Source organism: Chenopodium quinoa, unplaced genomic scaffold (assembly GCF_001683475.1).
Source record: "Chenopodium quinoa cultivar QQ74 unplaced genomic scaffold, ASM168347v1, whole genome shotgun sequence".
In the NCBI taxonomy this organism is placed as follows: Eukaryota; Viridiplantae; Streptophyta; class Magnoliopsida; order Caryophyllales; family Amaranthaceae; genus Chenopodium; species Chenopodium quinoa.
The window spans coordinates 1629411-1652978 of record NW_018743937.1 but is presented as its reverse complement, the minus strand read 5'-3'; the positions used below and the strand labels follow the sequence as shown (position 1 = coordinate 1652978).

At 35.1% G+C, this 23568-nt stretch overlaps 3 protein-coding genes across 3 annotated transcripts; 1 reads left to right on the top strand and 2 right to left on the bottom strand.

Annotated features, from left to right (window-relative positions):
- Positions 1-6663: 6663 nt before the first annotated feature.
- On the bottom strand, positions 6664-7641 carry LOC110688772 (protein ALP1-like). Its single transcript, XM_021865537.1, has one exon. The coding sequence runs from the start codon at positions 7639-7641 to the stop codon at positions 6664-6666; it is 978 nt and encodes a 325-aa protein (XP_021721229.1).
- Positions 7642-7662: 21 nt separating this feature from the next.
- LOC110688771 lies at positions 7663-8046 on the bottom strand. Its single transcript, XM_021865536.1, has one exon. It carries the CDS (start codon positions 8044-8046, stop codon positions 7663-7665), a length of 384 nt encoding a protein of 127 aa, XP_021721228.1.
- A 2928-nt stretch (positions 8047-10974) lies between these two features.
- Positions 10975-19426, top strand: LOC110688701 (auxin response factor 5-like). Its single transcript, XM_021865447.1, has 14 exons — positions 10975-12097; positions 12989-13101; positions 14582-14680; positions 14792-14848; positions 14973-15125; positions 15221-15305; positions 15412-15502; positions 15787-15951; positions 16057-16179; positions 16330-16405; positions 16531-16666; positions 16755-17869; positions 18078-18268; positions 18839-19426. The coding sequence occupies exons 1-14, from the start codon at positions 11974-11976 to the stop codon at positions 18960-18962; spliced, it is 2652 nt and encodes an 883-aa protein (XP_021721139.1). The 5' UTR covers positions 10975-11973; the 3' UTR covers positions 18963-19426.
- The last annotated feature ends 4142 nt before the right edge of the window (positions 19427-23568 follow it).

Genomic DNA, 23568 nt, shown 5'->3' with positions numbered 1-23568 from the left:
CTACCCTACTGATCATGGTTGCTTTTCAGTCCATTGTTCCTTCGCTAGCGTCGAAAACCCTTCAAAACCCACCATCTTAAAACTTCTGCATCAACCAGCATGGTAAGGGGACATAAAAGGGTGGGGGATGAGGAAAGTAGAGTCGGGGTGGGGGGAGGAGGAAAGTAGGGTCGGGGTGGGGACTTGGGAGAGCAGGGTCGGGTGGGGATGGGGGAGATCAGGTCGAGGGTTGGGAGGGTTAGGATTGGGTTAAGGGATCGGGTAGGGGTTGATCAACCGAGGTTGGTGGGGAAGGGGTTGGTATGACGGGGAAGGATTTTTTTTCTCTAAAATCCTTATTTTTCAAAAGGAAAAATACTGTTTAATAATCCCAACTTTACTCAATTTACTTTGAATAATCCCAACTTTTGATTATTTTGTACTAATTCCAACTTTTACCTCTATTTTCTTCTATCAATCCCAAACCGGTCAACAAAAGTCAACCACCTATTATTGTAGGTAATTTACCACGTGTCAAGTTGTAAATGGTTCGATTTTTTTTTTAAAAAAAATCAGTAAATAAAAGAAAAAAAAACCAGCCACCACCAGCCCACAACCACTGGCGGTGGCCATTTCCTTCCCCAGCCCAATCGAACCACCACGTCCTAAGACTCAGCCTCCACAACCTCCCCTGAAACCGCCCCACCCCCGCAAAACCGGCCTTCCTTCCACCCCCTACCCCGTAAATCTGCTATAGCCTAAACCCATAACCCGAAACCACCACCCATAACCCCGAAACAACCCATAACCAAACAATGTCCCTAAAATAATCGTCTTCCTCCTCTGTCCCCACCCCCAAAACCACTTGAAACACCATCCGCTACTGACACCGAACACCCCCTCCCCAATCCTTGTTGATTTCGACCCTTTCCCCTTACTTCCAGGCCAGAAATCGGCACCCCTCACCGATGGTGAGGTCGAGGTGGCTGCGACGGTGGTGGTTGGGGTTGGCTTAGGTTTTAGTGTTTTTTTTTCTTTTTTCTTAATTTATTAAAAATTAAATTTTTTTTATTTAGATTTTTTGAAGCAATTAACATGTGACACGTGTCAAATAAGTTTTTTTTTAAAAAAATTTATCCCCTTCATCAGGTTACCGGTTTTTGGGACCGAAGAAAGAAAACGCACCTTAAAGTTAGGATCATTGCAGAATAATCGAAAGTTGAGATTATTTAAAGTAAATTGGACAAAGTTGGGATTATTAAAGTGTATTTTTCCTTTTTAAAAAGTATGAGAGAGCTCTCATGAGTAGTATAAAATGTTTGTTTACATACATACATACCCCTATTTATAGTTTGAGAAGCTCTTTTTTCTAACATAAACTTTTTTGTTTACACATCATCATCATCATATATACTAAAAGACACGCCAGTAATGACACGTGTCATCGGCTCATCGCCGAGTGTGTCCGTAGTTTTATTTTTTTTATTTTTTGGTTTTACAAAAATTATTTTTGGAAACAAATCTTTTATTGTACAAAAATAAAAAGATAACATATTTATATATAAATAAAATATTTGATGTACATTTTGATAACATATTAACAACTATATAAACATAAGTAATAAATAAAAGTGAGTCAAATATTACAACTTTACAAGTAGGATTTTATTTTATTTTATTTGAATATTTTTATTTTATTTATATTTTAGAAGTTTCAAGAAAGTAATTCAAATATGAAATATTAAAAAATTACTTAAGAGAAAATAAGAGATTTGATTTATCTTTCCACAAATGATATTAACAACTATAAATTTTAGGAAAAAAAAAATCCAAACAATAGTGTAATGTACTACACTACTACGTTTTAATAAGAAATTCATTTGGTTAACAAGAATAAATGATACCAATTTATTTGTGAAATCAAAGAAATTAAAAAAATATGCATATTAACAAATGCATATTTTAAGGTACATATCTGGTCATCAATTAACACCTTTTATATGTACCTGGGTATCCATAGAGGTAAGTGTACCCAAAGACAATTATTCACTAATTTGACTTTTTTCTTCTTCTCATTTTAAGAGATATAAATGAGCAAAAAATAAAAAAAAAATACATATATTAAATAAGTAGAAAAGACCCTAAATGCGTCTAGGATCTGATGTACACAATTTTTTTTTTTAAAAAAATTTGCTAATAGGTTCTTTCATAAATTCATCATAATGTTTTAGAAAATTAATAATTATAATTAAATGTAGTGTAAATATAAAACAATTACTCTATTAAAAATTACCGTGCATGGCACGGGACTTAACCTAGTTTGCCCCTACTTATAAGTTTAATAAGCTTTTCTTATTTCCTTCTTAATACATTTCCCTAATAAGGGCTAGTATGTAGTAGTATATCAGCCTTAATAATAAAAAAAAAGTATATCAAACATTTACATTTCCAAATCAACCTTAAAAAAAAAGTATATCAAACATTTACATTTCCAAATCTAAACATTTACCATTCTAGAACTTGATAATTTTTGTGATTTCCTCACTAATGTTGGGGTTTGGTGAGTCCCACTCAACGCGGAAAAAAACCCGAGCCAAGCATCACACTCGCAATAAATAATATCACTAATGCATAAAATAAACACAAAAGGGAAAAATAGGAAATATACCTTTGCCGCGTGCTTCGCCCCACAAATTGGGCTCTTACTTGAAAGCTTAGCCCTGAAAATACGAGAGCCTCCGACGGAGATCCACCCGCAAAAACAACTACTGACTTTTAGGTCCGTTACCTCTAAGTTAGCGAGGTCCGACCAAAACAAGAGTATTATATGAGTTTAAGAGTTTTTTCAAATGCAATGCTCTATTGAACTCCTACTCAAGCACTCTTCCCAAAAACCCAAGGTGGGTATTTATAAGGAAGAGTGAGAGTGGGAATTTCTATCCTATCAATGTGGGATCATAAAATTCCACAATTTATTTTAAAGTTAAAATAAAATAAATAGGAAAACTAATAATAAATCTACAAGTGTCATTAATACATGCAAAGGGAAGTGAGGACCACTTGGAGAGGGGGGGACCAAACTTGCTCCCCACTCCTTTCTCTCCTTGTGCCACATGTCCCTCACACTTAAAGCCTCCCTTCACATGCTTCCCCTTAGCCCATAGCCCAGCTACCCGCACCAAGGTGATGCGGGCTGCTGCTACTCGCAGCTAGCAAGCCTCGCACGCTTGTGTGGGCTGCTGCTGCTTGCGGCCAGCAAGCCACACACACCTTGTGCGGGCTGCTGCTGCTTGCTGCCGTGGCTGTCCTTGGCTACTAGAATTGGTGCGCTAGCATGCACTAGCCAGCCTAGGCTCGACTTGGTGCGCATGCTAGCCACCATGCCACGCGTTATGCCCCTAGCACTCGGATGCTCGGGGCATTCCGATGCTAGGGGTATTTTGGGAAATATTGTCGATTTATTATTATTTGCGCGTCTTGTCTTTTTACTATTTTTTACTCGACTTCCGACGCTCTAAGCTCGAATTTCCGACGTCTAAATATTTAATACTCGGGCGACTCATTAATTTCTTCCGAATTAATTCGTTGAGCCGGTTTGTTAATTGCTTGTGTGTGACCCGAAGGGTTCAGTCAAGATTAAGCTGTAATATTAATTATACATTAATATTAGTATATTACTGATCGGAAGCGGCTTCCACCTAGGCATTCCAATCACTTGACCTTACAGAATATATTAGCTTTCTAATAATTTTGAACCCACTATCAGAATAATACACTTGTTCGAAGGACACCATTCCTTTTAACTAAATCTAAATAAACTCTACTAAAGTTTCTAAGAATATTGTACGGTTACAAGACTTACAATATCTAGCACACCTATTAACTATTACTAAAACATAAGATGATGACGTCACCACTATCCACATGTCACTCTCTTAATAAAAAATTTCCCGCCTAAATACAATGATGATGTCATCTTCTTTTTTTTGTTTTTGTTTTTTATTTTTATAGAGCTATGCTATTTAAAATTTTTGAAATTTAAATATTAGAAAAACTTCTACCTTACAAATTGAAACAATTTTAAAAAAAAAAAACCCTAGCCTCTCTTTCCTCTCTTCTCTCTCTAAAACCCTAGTCTCCATTGTTGAATTTTGGAGGGGCTTCCATCGATTTTTATCTATGGAAAGCCCCAATTGTTTGTTTTTGTGTGCTTTTTCTATTGTTTTAGGTTTATAATAATTCTTCCTCTTCTAGGAGGAATATTTCTCCCTCGAAAGAAAGGGTTTTTCTTCTTCTTTAGGAAGATTTGGCTCCTTTGAAAGATCGAGTTTTTCTTCTCTCTTTAGAGGGAGGATTTGCTTTTTTATTTTATGGATTGCTATAGAGTTGTTTCATGGGTAAAATTTTGTGCGAGATCGAAAAAGAGGTTAATATTTTGATTACAATCTAGCGAATCAGACAGGAATTTTCTGCACTGCTACAACAGATCGATAGCCCCCTCGCCAATGAAGGCTGTAAATCACAGCAATATGGAAAGAGGGTATGGAGAATGTACGATTTGGAACAACGATCCTAACTTTGCTTACGAAATGTTTTTATTTGATTCAATTATTATGTATTCATTAGATCTGAATCTCTTTGTAGATGTGGTATGACTTTATTTATGAATCAATTTTATTTCAAAAAAAATTAAAACAATTTTTAATAGCACACTAATAAATGGCCTCCTACATTGAACTATGAATTAGACAACGTCGAACAGATACTATATCATGATTTTGATGAAAATAAAAGATTTTAAATTACAAAATGTAGGTAATTCTTATTTATATTTATGTACAATAACGATTTATTATTAAAATATACAGAAATAATTATAATAAAATACCATGCAAATTCATTAGGGACAATTGTAAAAACTATTTTTAAAGACTAGCCATAGCGCGCATCGTGCGCGCTAGAATTTCCAGTAAATTTAAATGTTAAAAAACTTAACCAATTACAATGTGATACGTGTTTAGTTTGACATTTGAAACAATTATTTTTATTCTATTTTGAACATAAGTCTATGAAAGGTCACTCTTTTTATTTGGAATTAGAATACCGTATTATTTATGAAAAATTGGCCAAAGGTTGTATTATTTTAACAATTTTTCCTAATATAAATATTATGATTACATAATCCAAACTTCCTACCAATACAATGCTTGTACACTCATTATTAACTAGAACTATGAAATTAGATGATTCACTTAATAGAGAGAGTGAGTTGTAAATTTTAGTTGAAGGTGTTTCTCTTGATTTAGTTCGGTTGTGGTAGAGAATTGGCCGGGTCAACCTCTATTATGATGTTATTCCATAGAGTTTAGTAGGTGAAATGGTGAATGGTAGCATAACATATTAGTTAAATAATGAGTCAGAAAATTGCATGTAATGTTATTCCATAGTAAAATGGTAGTTATGGTACTAGTAGACGGTAATCAGGTGATGTCTTAAGTTATAATGGATTCCATCTTCTTGTGACAGTTTATGGGCCTGTTCTCATTGACTAAATTCAGCTGAACTGAACTGAACTTAGCTGAACTGAACTAAACTGAACTGAACTGAACTGAGCTGAGCTTAACTGAACTGAATTGAACTGAACTGAACTGAACTGAGCTGAGCTTAACTGAAATGAATTGAACTGAACTGAATATTTTATAAGAGAAGGAAATTAGGAGCTGAAATGAACTGAATTTCAACATATGATAACAGGCCCTATGTTTTGATCATTATCGAGTCAGGTGAAACCCATTGTCATTTACATCGTATTATCAAGTTTGGTATAAATTCGTGTTTAGGTTTTAAATTATCACGTCAACTTAGGCCCTGTTCTCATCAGATTATTTTCACTTCAGTTCAGTTCAGTTCAACTCAAATAAGTTCAGTTCAGTTCAATTCAACTCAAATAAGTTCAGTTCAGTTCAACTTTAATAAGGGCTTGTTCACATTTACTGAACTGAACTGAACTGAGCTGAGCAGAAATGAACTGAACTGAACTAAGCTGAAATGAATATTTTAAGAGAGAGGAAATTAGGAGCTGAACTGAACTGAACTGATTGTAGCTGAACTGTACTGAACTGATTGGAGCTGAACTGAACTGAAATGAAATTAAGTAAATGTGAACAGGCTCTAAGAGCATTGCCACTAATGGGCATTTTTTTGGTTGCCCAATCTCTCTCTAACCACTTTCTCACTCCTCCTCCCCATGGGCATTTTCTTGGTCATTTTTATTCTACACCAATGGTAAAAAATTATAATCCCCACCATTCTCTCTCCTATTTTTAACCCTATACCCCACCAATATTTATCTCTCCTACACATCATTAAATTTGTAATTTAGTATTTCTTAATTTTATTGTTAACAAAATTTTGTATTGATTAAATTATTTATGAGTAGTACAATATTAATTATTTTTAATATTAATTTTTGCAAAATGTATTTTTTAATAAAATAATAATATTTATTCTTAACTAAATTTTTTTATTGATTAAATTATTTATGAGTACAATATTAATTATTTGTGTCATTATTTTATGCGAAATTTCATTTTTCATTAGTACAACATTAACGATTACAACATTGGAACATAATGATCGTACACCAATCATATAAACCAAATAAATTAACGATTACAAAACTATTTATTCATTACGACCGTATTTTTGCCAAATATGCTCAACTAAATCATCTTTCAAAGAAAAATGGGTTTGGCTATCACGCAGGGTAATTCTTCTTTGAATATACGTGTCAAAATCAACGTTTGGTGGTCGGCCAACGTCAAATTCGAAAGGCTCGTTGTTATTCACTGTGGCACTTGTACTCGGACCGGACCTTGTTGTATGAAGCTGAGGGCGATCTTCATCATAATACCTTCTCAAAACTTCGGCATGAGTGTAATTGTGTCGTTCATCCTCGACAATCATGTTGTGCATAATGATACAAGCTTTCATTATGTCGCTCAAAATGTCTTCGTCGAAAGCAAGTGAGGATTGTCGTAATATGGCAAACCTAGCCTGTAGAACTCCAAACGCACGTTCAACGTCTTTCCGAGCTGCAGCTTGTTTATCTGCAAATAACTTGTCCTTCTGGAGTTGAGGATATGTGATACCTTGTATAAATGTTGCCCAATTCGGATATATACCATATGTTAAGTAGTATCCCATGTTGTACTCATGGCCGTTTGCCATAAAACTAATTGGTGGTGCCCGACCTTTCAAAACATCGTCAAACACTGGAGAGCGGTATAGGACGTTAAGATCATTACAAGAGCCGGGTATTCCAAAAAATGCATGCCAAATCCATAAATCTTGATCCGCAACAGCTTCGAGGATAAGGGTTGCATTCTTGCTACGACCTGCGTATTGTGCTTTCCAAGCCATAGGACAGTTCTTCCACTCCCAGTGCATGCAGTCGATGCTACCGATCATGCCCGGGAATCCACGCATTTCATTTTGGTGAAGGATTCTCCTTAAATCTTCATCTGTTGGACTTCTTAAGTACTCGGCCTCAAAATGCTTGATCACCCCTTGAGTAAAATGTTGCATTGATTTTCTAGATGTTGTTTGACCCATGCGTATGTATTCATCTACGGCATCCGGAGCAACACCGTATGCTAACATTCTTATTGCAGCGGTGCATTTCTACAGAGGTGATAAGCCAAGCCTACCAGCTGCATTCCTACGCTGCTGGAAGAACGGATCACCCTCAACCACTTTATTCATAATCCGACAGAATAAAGGTTTGTGCATTCGAAATCGACGACGAAACTGATTTTCGGAATACACAGGATTTATTGCGAAGTAATCATTGTACAATTGCAAATGCCCTTTCTCCCTTTCTCTATCTCCCCTATGCTGCGGGACTGTATCATTTTCATTTACAATTTTGATCTCGGATGGAGGTGGTTGAGGAAGCATTACGTTAGGTAAGTGATTTGTGAGAAATTCGTCAACTAGATTATCAAATTCCGCATATTGATCTGAATCAGAAGAATTTGAGCTTGAGGTTGAGCTTATGGAAAACATTTTCTGTGTTTGGTTTTTGAATGTTTTGGTGTTGTGGATCAATTTATGGATTTCACACCTTTAAATAGGAAATGTTATCAATGCATGTCCTTCAACTGAGTGTGAACTGACTACTCAATGTATAGTAAAAACAAAATACATGACCACTCAATTCTTAATAATCAATACCAATGCTTGTCATACGGTTGAAGTTATGTATGAAATGACTACTCAATGCTTGTATAAAACAAAAACTACAATTGGACTTGACTACTTTTTGGGATTTGACAGTTCAATGGTTGATAAAACCAACCACTTGACTCATAATTGTATAAGACAAAATCTACACACACTAGCTAGTACTTCACTCATAATTGAACAAAATATATGAAAATGTAATATAATTTGATTAATTTTTGGAACATAATTAATAATAAAAATTAATTCATTGCTACATAAAATAAACAAAATACTTGAAATCATAATGCATAATAAACTACTCTACTTTCCACCATACACTTCTTGAATTAGTTCCTCCTTCCACGCTTCTTCAGTTGGTGTAAGTGGCGTCGTTTTTGACATAATTGCTTGCAACATATCAAATTTCATATTCTTCTCTTGTAATTCGACCTGTTTGTTTTTCCTCTTTTCCTTTTCCCTTTCAAGCTCCAACCTTTGCTGCCGTAAATTTGCCTCAAAGCTTCTAACTTCAGTACAAGCCTGTATCTGTTCACCAATACTTAAAATTGCACTATCATGAGCAATAGCTTTTCCCTTACGCTTAGCCTTTGCTTTTTTTACCCCGTCGGGTCTGGGTATACCTCTTGAAGAAAACCCACCAACGGGAACATCTCCTTCAGCTTCACTGTCAGTTCTCGATCTCTTTCCACTTCCACTGCTATCCTCGGTGTCCCCTTCCAGACGCAGTTGACAATCCTGTCGTTCCTTTAGTGACAATGCCCATCTGAGTTTCGGCCTCCACTTTGGGTCATTCTTTATCATTTCCCAAGCGTGGGGAAAAACAAAATTGTGTGGTGGTTTGGCTGATATATGGAACAACTTCGAGGCCTTTTGAATTCGATCAACTTCGTTGAATCCACTTCCAGTTAACGGACCCGCTTCATCATAACAACTTGTCCATAACAGTACATCTGCCGCCATCCTTCTCCAACGGTTCTCCAAACTCTTCGCATTTCTGGGTGGTAGTATTTCTGGCTTCTTAGCTTGAACCATGTCGTATGCCGCAGATATTTGTCGCCAAAGTTCAGCTGCTTTCATGCCCTTACCCACTATCGCATTTCCACTGTATTTTAAATATAGCCCAATAAGAGCTTCATCTTCTAGGACTGACCAAATACGACTAGCTTTAGCGAGTTGTTGGTTGGAACCCACCCGCATTCTTTGAGTCGACGGAGGGTATTGAGGTGTCTCAGGCACATTTTCTTCTTGGCTATCATCGTACTGAGAGTTACTTCCTTGGTAGACAGGAGGTGATTGCTCGTAATCAGTGTTTTCAGTTGGAATTTGTGGAGGTATTTCAAGTTGTGGAGGTATTTGTTGTTGTGGAGGATTTTGCAGAGAGGTGTTGCTCAATATTTGTAGGAAAAGTTGAAATTGAGGTTGATTCATGAAATTCTCATCTAAATCATTACAATTTTGAGAAAGTATTGAGTAAAGGGGGTTATTGGGATCCATATCTATTTTTTTTGATTAATTTCAAAAACTAACACAATAATAACAATAATAATAATAATAATAACTATTATAAAAATAATAATAATAATATTAATAACAAAAATAATAACGAACAACAATAATAATATTAATAAGCTAAAATAATAACAATAATAATTATACTTCCAATAATAATAATAATAATATTTATTTTAATAATAATTATAATAATAATAATAATAATAATAATAATAATAATAATAATAATAATATTAATACTAATATTAAAAGGATGACTAATTACGAGGGAGAAATTGAGAGAAAATGTAAATACAACAAATTTATGTGAATTTTGGAAATATGAAAATATAGGCAAAATGGGTCTCTATTTGTAGAGAATTTTTTTTTTCTAGCCGTTGGTAAATTTTTTTTTAAAATTTTATAAGCACAAAATACCCGTTACAAAATTGTTACCGTTGCAATAATCAGGAATTTCCTGATTGGTCCAACTCACCTGACAGGACGCGTGTCAGCATCTGATTGGCCGTGCTGACGCGCCTGTCAGGGCTGCACATATAATTTTTTTTTGCTTTTCCTACCCTCAAAACGCAGTGTTTTGAGGTGAAGCAAAGCAGACGCTTCCTCAAAACGCTGCGTTTTGAGGTAAGCTTAGCAAAAAAAAATTAAAATGCAGCTATGCACGTGGGGCCCAGTTCTTCTTGGTCAGTTTTTTTAATTTTGCCCAAACTTTGATCAAAAATTGATTTGCCCATGGGCATTTTTAATTTAGACCATTGATGGGGAGTTATTTTTTTTTATTAAACCCCAAAAACTACCCATGGGCATTTTTCTCCCCATTGATGGCAATGCTCTAAGTTCAGTTCAGTCAATGAGAATATGCCCTTAATTATCGATTAATATCAGATCGAGTTTAATACGATTATTAGTCACTAGTTTCATCCATTCTTCCAGCAATAATTATCCCGGGGTCATTACCAACTGGGATTGATTTTTGGGTAATTTCCACTGTATTTTTTTTTAGTACTCGTAATTACAAAGCTAAAAATGAGTGTCAGAAAATTAAATAAATGTATAACTTTTGAAAAAAAATTGCTAGGAAGAGGTTTATCTGATCAATGTAAAAGTTCCTCGTAAACCACGTGCTAAAATACACTACTATGACATTCTATTCTCACTTACCCCTACTCCCTTAATTTATTTATTACTCCAAGAATATCTCTAATCTTAACAAATTAAATAACATTAAAAATAATTTGGGAAGAAAAAATAAAAACCATCTTTGAATATTTAAAATTATTTAATCCCAGTAAGTAAGCTCAATTGATTTCGTGTGATCTTGGGTTTCCTCTGTTTTTCCTCTCTTTTTTCTCTTTCTTTTCATTGTTTAAGGCTGCAACCAAACCAAAATTCACCATTCCCACCAAAACCTTTCTTTCCTTCCCAAAAATCTCAAGTATTTCTCGGTGGGTTTTTATTTAATTTTACATTACCTTCCTTTGCTCAATACCCGAGTAGCTAAGCTTGTATGTGGTCAGACTCTTTTACAATCCGAAAGTAGCTTGTGAGCTTGTACGTGGTCAGACTCTTTTTGAACCCAGGTTGATTGTTTAAAAGGAATAAGGAGGAAATCAGAATGATTTTTGTTTGATCATTGAAAGGTCGATTTCTTTTCGGGGTACTTAAAAAAGTAGCAACCTTTAAACTTATAAATTAACACCCAAAAATAAAATCAAAAAAAACTGTGCTTGTTCACGCTTTGATAGGCGTGCTTAAATCGATGAAATTTGGCAGGCCCCTCAAAAAAATTCTTCCTTTTTTTAATTTTTTAATTTTTTTTTTTTTTTTTTTTTTGTAATTTTACACTATTTTTTCAACCAAATGGATTACTTTCATAATCGTGGCCCACTAAGATTACAGTAGTAATAGTAGTCCCTTTTTGCAGGTTTTGTTCCTTAGAATTTTTTCTTGTATTTTTCCTTCATCTTTTTGTTTTTCTCTCAGATAATTTTACTACTAGATTCTCTAAAGAATTTTTTCTCTGAACTTTTGGAATATTATTTAACCAACTTTAATTATAATTATTTCTGATCAAAAATTGAAAGATGAGGTTTTTTGGGGAAATGGGTACTTCATATTTTTGCTGGGTTTTTTTGGGTGCTCATTTTAATTTTCTGGGGTTGTAAAATGGTGCTGTTTTGAGGTTGAAGAGAGAGAAAGTAGAGAGAGAAAAATCACAATTAAGTTTAGATTTTAATGGCTTCTTCTACTACCGTTGAAGACAAAGTTAAAACAGTAGGAGGAGGAAGTTGTGGGCCACCATTACCATCAAATTTACTTGAAGAAATGAAGTTATTCAAAGAAATGCAGGACAATTCTGGTAATTCATTATTATTATAGTTCAAGTTTTTCAAATTTTTTACTTAAATTTTGCTTGCATTTTTATTATTATGTAATTTAATTCACTCTTTATTTTCATTTTTTTTTTTTACTAATTGTTCTTGTATGTGAATTATGAGGGATAAAGTTTTGATGTTTGTTACAATGGTGTGGTTAAGGACTTTTGTGTTTTTTCTAAAAAGGTCATGTAAATGAAGGTTTTGTATTGGTCCTTGTCATTTGCAACATCCAGATTTGACACGTAAATGTGTACTCCTTGTGTCCGAAATTAGTTTTCATATCGTGTAATTTGATCTGGTAACATGACAATTTAATCCTTACCCGAATACGTAGTTATAAATTTTACTATTAAACTCTATAATTATTCAGAAATATTCGAAGTATAAAAAGTTGTTTAAATATCAAATTATGGGTTTATAAAGTATTATGAAAAAAGGTATTTTTTTAATTTTTTTTTGGAATGGTCATACAAATGAAAGTGTTGTATACATGTATTAGTCCTTGTCATTAACCCTATTTACATGTTGACCTCCCCAGAATTTGCAAGTATTGGTACTTCCAGGTTTGACACGTAAATGTCGTAATCTCTCAGTCCGAAATTAGTTTTCGAATTAGTTTTCTTATCATGTAATTTTATCTAGTAATGTGACAACTTAATCTCAACGGTACTTTTTCTTACACGGAGTAGTAAAAAGTAAACAATACTGTATTCACAAATACAAAGTATTAGATTTAAATAAAAAATATTTTATATCATACAATGATAAAAAAATCTTTTTACAAAATTTTAATTTTAATTTTATTTATTTTTTAAAAAGAATTGTGGTAACTGGTAAGTGTAACAAGAGTGTGTTTGGATTTATGGTTACAGGGGCCAGGAAGCCTTTACACTCAGAGCTGTGGCATGCTTGTGCTGGTCCTCTTGTATCCTTGCCTCAAGTAGGAAGTCTTATCTATTACTTCCCACAAGGCCATATTGAGCAGGTTTCACTCAGATAATTCTTAAATAAATTTTTGCTTTATTTTCTTTATTATACTTTGTTTTATTGTTATTATAATTTTTACTTTATGTTTAAATCTTAGGTATTGGCCAATTTGCTTTATTTGTGTGATAACTCTTAATTTCCTTATGAAGTAGATTCAAGAGTTATGGTTTAAATTGTACTAGTTTTATGTAGATAGGATTTCATCATCATAAGATGGTCTATACCAATCTCTTTGTCAGTATGTACAAGGATTTATGTATCATAATTTTCTAAAAGATTTTTTGTTTTATCTGTCTCGAAAAATTATGCTATGTTCTTTGAGATCTTGTGCATCAGAGAATGACCTCCATGGACAGGGCTTAAAGGACATTATGTTCATATTACATTGGACATTTGATAGGTGTGACAGGAGGAGAAGGATTCACGTCAGCGACTCATGGGGAGTTGGGGGTTGTAACTTGGTCCGTGTAATTGACCCCATCCTTTTGCCAAATCAAAGCTATATAGATCTTAATTAGAAAATTTTACCTATTAGCATTACCAACTCACCCCATTTATAGTGACGTTTGATTTAATACTCCATTATGTACCTGAAATTAGGAATTTTGTGTGGGAATTGGGAAAATTCGATACATTTGTTACAACTTCTAAGCATTTAGAAAAGACGATGATTACTAACTTTGTAGCTTTGATCTAGATGATTGCTAATTATAAATAGCATTTATGAAGGGATGGTAACTTACAAATTATCATACTACCTAGGAGGGTTATGCGTAAACAAGTTTCTATCATCCCTTCCTTTACCTTTTTCTTATATGGGTATTGTCTTTGTACCATTTAAGATCAGCTGAGCGTGACCGTAAGTTTAACTTTGCTTTTTATATTTTCATCATATGCTTGTGCCACATTGATATTTTAAGGATAAAATTTCATGATTCAATATTGACTGGCTACTTTGATCAAAATGTAAACTCCAGTTAGTAAAGCAGCACAATGCTATTACATTACGGTCACTACGAAGTTGCATAATGCTTCTATTTTCTACTAGAAAATCACATTTCTCATCATCTTGTTTGAAAACACATAGCTGTGATCCAAGTGCTTATTTCTTCTTTGAGGCGCGTGATTCTTTAATTTTACATTTTTGCAAAGATGCATGCTGACTATTGGAATCTAATGGATTGTCCTACTCATAAAGGCATGCTATGGGCTTATATTATTTAATTTACACTAGAGACATGGCTGTTATCATGCAGGTTCTGTGCCTCCTTTGAAATTTCCACTGATTTATTATTGCACATTTGGTTTGTGAATTATGCATCACAATCTTAACTACACAAATATGTAGATTTAGCACATATGTTTAGGGAATTACCCTATCTTTCCCAAAAGGGTGAGTTGATATCTGTGCTGTGTTTTGTTTAGTACTTCAATTTTATTTACTCAAAGAGCTTCAATGTTTTTCTTTGTTGCTGAAGGTAGCGATATCTACAAAACGCCCAGCAACTTCTCAGATCCCCAACTATCCAAATCTTCCGTCTCAATTGATGTGTCAAGTTCACAATGTTACACTTCATGTATGTGTTTTTTCTCGTTCTTGAATCTTTTTGTTCCATGAACAATTTTTTTATCATTCTATTTAGATTGTAGCCATTGTTTACTCAGTGTTAATCTCTTATTTTTGTTAGGCGGACAAGGATACAGATGAGATATTTGCCCAAATGAGTCTTCAACCTATCAAAACTGTAAGAGTTCATAATCCTGAATATTTTCCTTTAGACATTTTCCTACAACACACTTAAGAATCCTATAGTGACCTCATACTTTATTCTTGATAATGCTAATGAAACATATCTCTACCACGTGCAGGAAAAGGATGTTTTCCCTATACCTGATTTTGGGCTGAAGGCCAGCAAGCATCCTACTGAATTCTTTTGCAAAACTTTGACTGCAAGTGATACGAGTACTCATGGAGGTTTCTCTGTGCCTCGCCGAGCAGCAGAAAAGTTGTTTCCTCCTTTGGTAAGGCATCTCCTTTGTCATTTAGGAAATTTCTTTGTTCTGACACAATTCTGTTGCATAATTATAAGTGTTATATTTGGAATGCTAATTTTTAGGATTATACAATGCAACCTCCATTTCAAGAGCTTGTTGTGAAAGACTTGCATGATAATACATGGACATTCCGCCATATCTATCGTGGTTAGTGTACTTCGTTTTTTGATCTCTAGCTGGTGAAAATTTCATGTTAGAATTTTAATTGCCACTTATTTCATGATACTATCTATTTTATATTTCCTCCTTGCAGGGCAGCCAAAAAGACATCTTCTAACAACTGGATGGAGTGTTTTTGTTGGCTCTAAGAGACTTCGTGCAGGGGATGCAGTTCTGTTTATCCGGTTAGAAACTCATATATTTAGGTTTTTGCTGCTATAGTGTTGTATAATTTTGTGTCAATTCATATCTTTGAGATACATGTGTCAGTGACAGTGGAAAATGAATGTTCCTTTTTATTTAGAAAAATGTTGTTATCCTCTCTTTTTCTATCTTTTTAGACTATGGAACATCTGTTTTATTACGAAAGTTCCCTTGTGTGAAAAAAGTAGTCTATGTTCTTGATTTTAATCACATGCATATATCTTTTTTCTAGCCTACTTTCTAATTTTTTTTTGGCCAATACTAGAGATGAAAAGGGTCAATTGATGATTGGTGTGAGGCGTGCAAATCGTCAGACAACAACTCTGCCGTCATCTGTTCTATCTGCTGACAGCATGCATATCGGAGTTCTTGCTGCAGCCGCACATGCTGCTGCTAACAGAACCCCATTCACAGTTTTCTACAATCCTAGGTATCTGTGATGTTTTACTTCTCTTGAGCTTGTCCATCCAGTTTTTCTCATGACGGAAATAGTAATTAAGATCGCCTTTTTTCGTGCATCTCTTCCTGTATGTAGGGCATGTCCTACTGAATTTGTAATTCCTGCGGGCAAATATTGGAAGGCAATATATGGAACACAAGTATCTGCTGGGATGAGGTTCGGTATGATGTTTGAGACCGAGGAATCGGGTAAAAGAAGGTAGTTGATGCTACTTGTTAATCATGCAACAATGTAAATTGGGGAAAGCAAATTAAAGGGAAAAAACTTGAATATTTCATGAAGTAAGCATATTGATAAATGTCTTATGAAGCCTAATAATGTTTTCATTTATGTTTAATAATTTTCCAGATATATGGGAACAATAGTTGGTGTAAGTGACTTGGATCCGTTGAGATGGCCTGGTTCAAAATGGCGCAATCTGCAGGTATATGGACCTTCTTTATATGTTAAACTTTGTTGTATCTCTAATGGAAGTGACTACTAGTTAATTGAGCTGCTTCAACCTATCTCATGCCTGATTCTTTATTCATTATTTCCTGCAAATGACAGGTTGAATGGGATGAACCAGGATGTGGTGATAAGCAGAGTAGAGTGAGTTCATGGGAAATTGAGACTCCTGAAAGTCTTTTCCTATTTCCTTCTCTGACTTCAGGCTTTAAGCGGCCTTTCCATCCAGGATTTTTCGGTGAGTTGGTTACATATTTGCTCAATCCTCATTGCCACAAAAGCCTATAACCTATGGCTAACATAATAGCTTTTTGACACTATCTTAGGAGGAGAACTTGAGTGGGGAAATTCGATAAAGAGGCCTTTCATTCAGCTTCCAGACATGGGTGCTGCAAATCTTTCATATGCATCACTTCCAAATGTTTGGTCAGAGCAATTGGTTAAGGCACTAATGCGGCCAGAGAACATGGGCTATCCTCCCATGTTAGCTTCATGTCCACCGCCACCTATACTACAAGAAACAAAGGCAAACATTGAGGCAGCAACGCTGCATAAACCACAGATAGTTTCTTCACAGAACGTTTCTGTTCTAAATTATCCTTCGCAGCAGCTCAACCAACGTGAAGTGGGAAATGTTTCAGGGGTGGAACAGGCTAGCAAGACAAACCAGCCTTCGATTGATGCTGAAAAAACTAAGCCAGAACCTTTGTGTGAACCTAGTCAGCTAAGCCAACTTGCTTCTGCTGGGCACTGCAATGAGGAGAGAGAGACAAGCAATCCTTCTAACCCTCCATCCCAACAAAGCATAGATGCAAAAGACAACAATCAGAAACTAATGCAACTACCAGCTATGTCATCTGTTTTTCAGTCCCCGTTGACTGATGTCCCTACATCTGATCTTTCTAGTCTAAACGGTTTATTTCCATACATGGATGCTTCTGATTGGTTGCCTTATTCTTCATCAACAATCTCAGAAGTAATTGATCCTTCATTGCCTTCAATTGGTCAAGATATATGGGAGCAAAGTCAGAACCTGAGGTATCCAGCTCAGTCAGATCAATTTGGTTCATATTCGCAGTTGTCAGATGAAACCAATAATCAGAGTGGGATATATAGCTGCATTGACTTGGACATGGGTAATGGTGGAAATGCAATGGTTGATGCATCCATCTCAAATGCTGTTTTGAATAAAATGTGTCCTTCTAAGGAGGCAAGTTTACAGTATTCTTCAGACTGTTTAGTGGGCAACTTCAGTTCGAGCCAGGATCTTCAGTCTCAGATTACGTCAGCAAGCCTAGCTGAGTCTCAGGCGTTCTTACAAGACTTTCCTGATAATAATTCAGGTGGTACGTCTTCAAGCAATGTGGATTTTGACGAGAGCAGTCTTTTGCAAAACAATTCATGGCAGCAAGTGGTGCCTCCCATGCGTACATATACAAAGGTTTTTACTACATTGGATTTTGAGCCTAAAAAATACTTCCTCTTTACTGCCTATTTGTTTAGTGTTAAGAGATGGGGTTAGAAGTAGACCTACAGCAAAATGGGAAAAGTCCCCCAAATATTGTTTAGCAGCTTTCTTTCTTTAAATATTGTGTTTCTTTTTCCTCTTGCTTCAGTATATTAGTCTGACTATTGTTTTTTCTTCATAGGTTCAAAAGGCAGGATCAGTTGGGCGGTCAATTGATGTGACAAGCTATAAGGATTATGAAGAACTGCGGTTTGCTATTGAACGCATGTTTGGACTAGAGGGTCTGCTCAATGATCCAAGAGGATCCGGATGGAAATTAGTTTATGTTGACTTTGAGAGTGATGTTCTGCTGGTTGGAGATGATCCGTGGGAGTAAGTCTTTATCTCCCCGTAACTGTCTTTATAATACATATGGTTCCTATTCCCTATAATCATGTAACTATACTGTATGAAATTGCTTTAAAAGTCTCAATCTCTAGCTAAAAATAGGGAAAATCATCAATCCTAACTTTCCATTTACTCATCTGTTTTTCCTTTTCAGATCAATCTAACACAGTAATCCTCCATTAACTTCGTCTTTAATAAAGTGTTGCTAGTATGTTTTAAAAAAATGATAGTGATTGCATGCTTAAAGAAAATAACACACTACTTTTTGCATTTCATTTGTCGCATTAGCTAAATTTGTTTTATTAGCTAAATTTGTTTTATATTACTATTAACTTTCACAATTACCATTTATATTAATTGTCACCTGTAGGATATCAGTATCATGTTATTGGAAATTTGGATTCACTCTAGAATACCAGTGCAATATATACGTACTTCTTTACGTTTGTGCTTGGTTGCTAAAGGAGCGCTTTTAGGATTTTTTTAACTACGTAGTATTTCCGTGCATAACACTTGTATTTGATATTGGTGTTAATTTTCTTACTATCCATGCAGGGAGTTTGTCAGTTGTGTTAGATGCATCCGTATTTTATCGCCTGCAGAAGTTCAGCAGATGAGCGAAGAAGGAATGCAGCTTCTCAACAACAATGCAATTCCAGGAATCAGCGGTGTTGCTTAGACATGTTAGTTGTTTCAGATGGCCAATGCTACACCTACGGGGCTGCAAACAGGAAGGACCTAAAGCTTGTCATCTACAGAAGGGAGAGCTGTGTTGATTCAGCCCAAACTAAAGGATTCTTGCTGATTAGCTTGTTGGCTATGACAGTGTACATTGTGGGAATGTGTTAAGAGTTTAGGTAGATCAATGCTAGACTTTAGTTTTTCAAAAAAAAAAAAAAAAGGCTAGACTATGACATTTAGGTTTTGGAAAGTTATGTAATGTAGTGTACCTTGAAATTTTAATGTATGGATCATGAAACATTTGAATGTCTAAAACAAAGGGCAGTTAGAGAGTTGTTCCGATCCAACTTCAAGTAGCATAGTTTATCAGGTCACAAGGCCTGGAACAATTGTTTGTACGGTTGTACCATATGCTTGTAATTTTGCGCTCTTGTACGAGTCTGCATCCACTATGTTTCTCCAGCAATGTATCACTACATTTTGGAAAATCTATTTTTTTCACTAATATAAAAATCAAATAAAACCTAATATGACCATAATTTAACTTTGAGATAAAGTTAAATTATGGTCATGTTAGGTTTTATTTGATTTGTCTTAATGAAATATTCGATTGTTATATTTTTCACTAATTAGTATCACTAATTAAAAGTGTTGTCAAATTTCAAACCGAAATCCTTTAACTGCCCGAAACAAACCGACCCACATGAGAACCGAACCGATTAAAAGCCGTTTTATTTGAAACCGAAAACCAACCCGAACCATATGTGAATAAACCCGAAACTGAACCGATCTGAATAACGTTACACCGTATAAGAACCAAACCCGTTAATGAACCGAACTAGTTTTAAACCGAATTGCAATAAAACCGAACCGAAAAAGAACCGAACTGTTTCTAACCCGAAACCGTTTGAAACGGGATAAAAACCGTTTACAACCCGCGACCCGTTTGCACTGAACTGTATATAAACCGAACCATTTATAAACCGAACCGCTTGCAAACCGAATCGTTTATGAACCGGACCGCTTATAAACGAATCGGCTTACTATAAAGAGAATATTAAAATCAAGTAAAAAGGTGTTTAAAATGAAATTTAATTATGCACACATGTTTACTTCCAATCGAGCATTATTTTTCCCAACTTTTTTTTTTAATGTAATTATATGGATTAAGCAAAATAATCTTACTATTGATAATACAAAGAACCATTAAGAATTTGAAAATTTATCATAGTACAAAAATTCTTCTTGCCAAATTAATATTAATTGAAAATTTATCATAGTATAAAATATCTTCCTGCCAAATTATTATCATAGTATAAAATATCTTCCGACCCGAACCGTAATTTAGTAAACTCAAAATGGAACCGATCCAAATAACGTTAAATCGTAGAAGAACCGAATCAGTTATTAACTGAAGCGAAAAAGAACCGAACCAGTTATGAACTGAATCGAAAAAAATTGAACTAGTTATAAACTGAACCGAAAAAGAACTGAACTGTTCTAACCCGAAACCGTTTCCAATGCGAAACTGTTTGAACTAGGATAAAAACCGTTTACACCGAACCGTTAACAAACCGCAACTCGTCTGTACCGAACCGTTTACTACCCGGACTGTTTACAACCTGAATCGAATTAAAACCGCTCAAGAATAAAACGAAATCGAATCGAACCGATAACAATTTAAATCGGACTAAAACCGACCCGCGAGACACTTAAACCGATTTCAAACCGACCCGATTTAATACCGAACCGATTTCAAACCGAACCGAACCCGAACTGTCAAACCGTTTTGACAGTATTAGTAATTAGTATGAGTACCCCGTAACAATCACTATATATATGGACATATGGTCAAAGGATTACATTGCCAAACGTGCATAGTCAAAATGGAAGAACATTTAGGGATGGAGAGAATATTACGGAGTAATAAATGTATTTATTACGTGTTTGGGTCTAATTTACTCTAATTGGGCAAGTCCATAAATGATTCAATTACAAAGCCCAAGGTCAAGGTTCAACCTACTAATACATGCCAAGTCAAGTCAAAGGCTCAGTCAACGTGGCAAACCTACTTGATGCAAGACCCATTTTCTCTATTATGTTATTGCATAAAAGCAATCAATCCTCTCTCTTTATATTCATTCACTTTAAGCGTCAAGCAATTAATACTCTTGTATAGTTTTCTCTCTCTAAGCACCGTACTGACCTAGGCATCGGAGGGACCTTCCTCGGCACAACCCCTGTGGCCAGTTTACCCCTTGACTTAGTCGTCACTTGGACCAAGTCCAGTCTTCAGCCCACCAGAAATGACCTTTATGAAGATCCCATTGTTTTCACTCGAAACACTACGTATTTAATTATTATTATTATTTTTTTAATAATAATAATAAATAATTAATATTTTAATAATTATAATAATAACAATAATAATAATAATAATAATAGTAATAATAACAATTATGATTATTAATGATTATTATTATTATTATTATTATTTCTCAAAAACAAAAGTCATACAACCTATAATAAATTAGTGGAAAGCCGAGATACAATCTGGACCCCCACTCCTCTAGTTATAGCAAAACCTACCATAGTAAAGATATGAGTTGCAGCACGCGCCCCAATGTCTTGAGTCTTCGAGAACTTCTAGATCCGCTTCTGCAATGCAACAACATCTTTTTCTAACTCCCTAAGAGAATAGAAAGAGAAAGGAAGGAAACCATATCCAATTGCTCGACAACTGGATTCGTACTTGATTCGCTTCCGATTGGCCGCATCAGTCACTACCCGTCCAGGAACAAAGTTAGAAAGCCCAGACTGTGTCAATGGAGAAGACCCTGTCGAGTCAACACAGACATCGCGACCACAATCCCATGAATAAAGTAACACATCTGCAGGTCTAAGAGCCCCATCGTTCCCTCCAAATAACCCAATGCCCACCTCCTTTCTAGCTGAAATCCCTGACCGATAGCAAACATCAACAAGGGTATCCCGAACAACATTATTATTATTATTATTATTATTATTATTATTATTATTATTATTATTATTATTATTATTATTATTATTATTATTATTATTATTATTATTATTATTATTATTATTCCTGTAGTCAGGAACTCAGGATCTATATCATACAGAGTAATGCTTTATGTAAGAATTGACAGAATATTGCCTTTCTGACTTTCAATGAATATTGAGCGGTATGGGCATCAACTATGCCGAAAGGGCCTGTAACTCATCAAGTGTGGTCCGCATTTTTTGCTTCCGTTTCGCACCTATTCTAGCACTTCTGAATTCAGACTATATGTCATTATCATGGTACTCTGAGTCGTCTCACAGCCCACAAGGGAAGTTTAAGAAGGCCAAGCTGGTTTAGGAGACAGACTGTGGTGGGCAAGGCAGGGTGTAGCGAGGAAACTGGTTCGTCTGTTCCATTGACTAGTCCGCATGAGTCAATTTACAATTTGGATACAAGCATACATCCCACAGCGCCACAAACAATCCAACGACTAGCTAGATTGTTTTCTTGTTGGTTTCCAACTATAGTCTTAATCTCTGTTTTATAGGATGTACTCCATAAGTCATACAGAGTGATTCTCATACAAATCACACAGACTACACAATATCGAGTACACAACCAAGCAAGATCAATCTGCTTTTGCAAAAAAATTTGCTCGGTGCACTGCCGTCTCTCAACATTTCCAAATGAAACATTCAACCAGACTGATCAGATTACTACTATTATCCCATTGACACAAGATATCAGTAGTTGCAAGACTGATTACTGTAGATCTCTATAATTCTTTCAATTTAACAGGTTACCAATTTCACTTTAAAAAGAGCTTAGAAAGAAGATAAACTTTTCTTGAATGTGATAAAGAGATGCAAAAGTAACTGGAAAATAAAGCTTCAAAAGGCTAAAGCGCTCAGACGTCTCAGAAAGTATTGAGCTGTAGTAGAAGCATCTCAACTTTCTCAAAGCAAAAATCTAAAATAAAAATCGACTTGATGTCGTTCAGACTTCAGAAAGACCAAAGTTTCACTTGTAAAGACTTTTTGAATATAGCAACGTGCAGTGAATTCTGGTTTTACAGCAATCCACTTAACAGGTTTAGACATTTCAGCAAATCTGCCAGAAAAAATTATACGAAGTATACAACATATAGTGATTAGTGAGCCCTATTTTTCAGCTCCCATTGTTATAGGTAGTTCACTTTGTTTTGCTTAGTACATCAATAAACTGTACTCACTTCATGTCTTCAACAAGCAAAGGAATGACAGGATGGTGTCGCCACATTAAAATCGCTAAGCTAATTCATTAATGTAGTGCATGTTGTTTAAAAGGCAGGCAAATCTTCTGTATAGAGAAGGAATAGCGGACAAATTAGCATTTTCAGCAATATCCCATTCTATGTCATAACTTCTGTCCCATTATATTTGGTTATACCATATAACATTAGTGACTGATTTTAAGCTGGTGACATGTTAAATTGGAGGGGAATTCGGACACAAGGCGGGATATAGAAGGGGACATATGATCATTCTGAACTCCTTTTTTACGAGGGCTTAGTTAAATGCAGGTCAATAAAAGTTAACAAAAG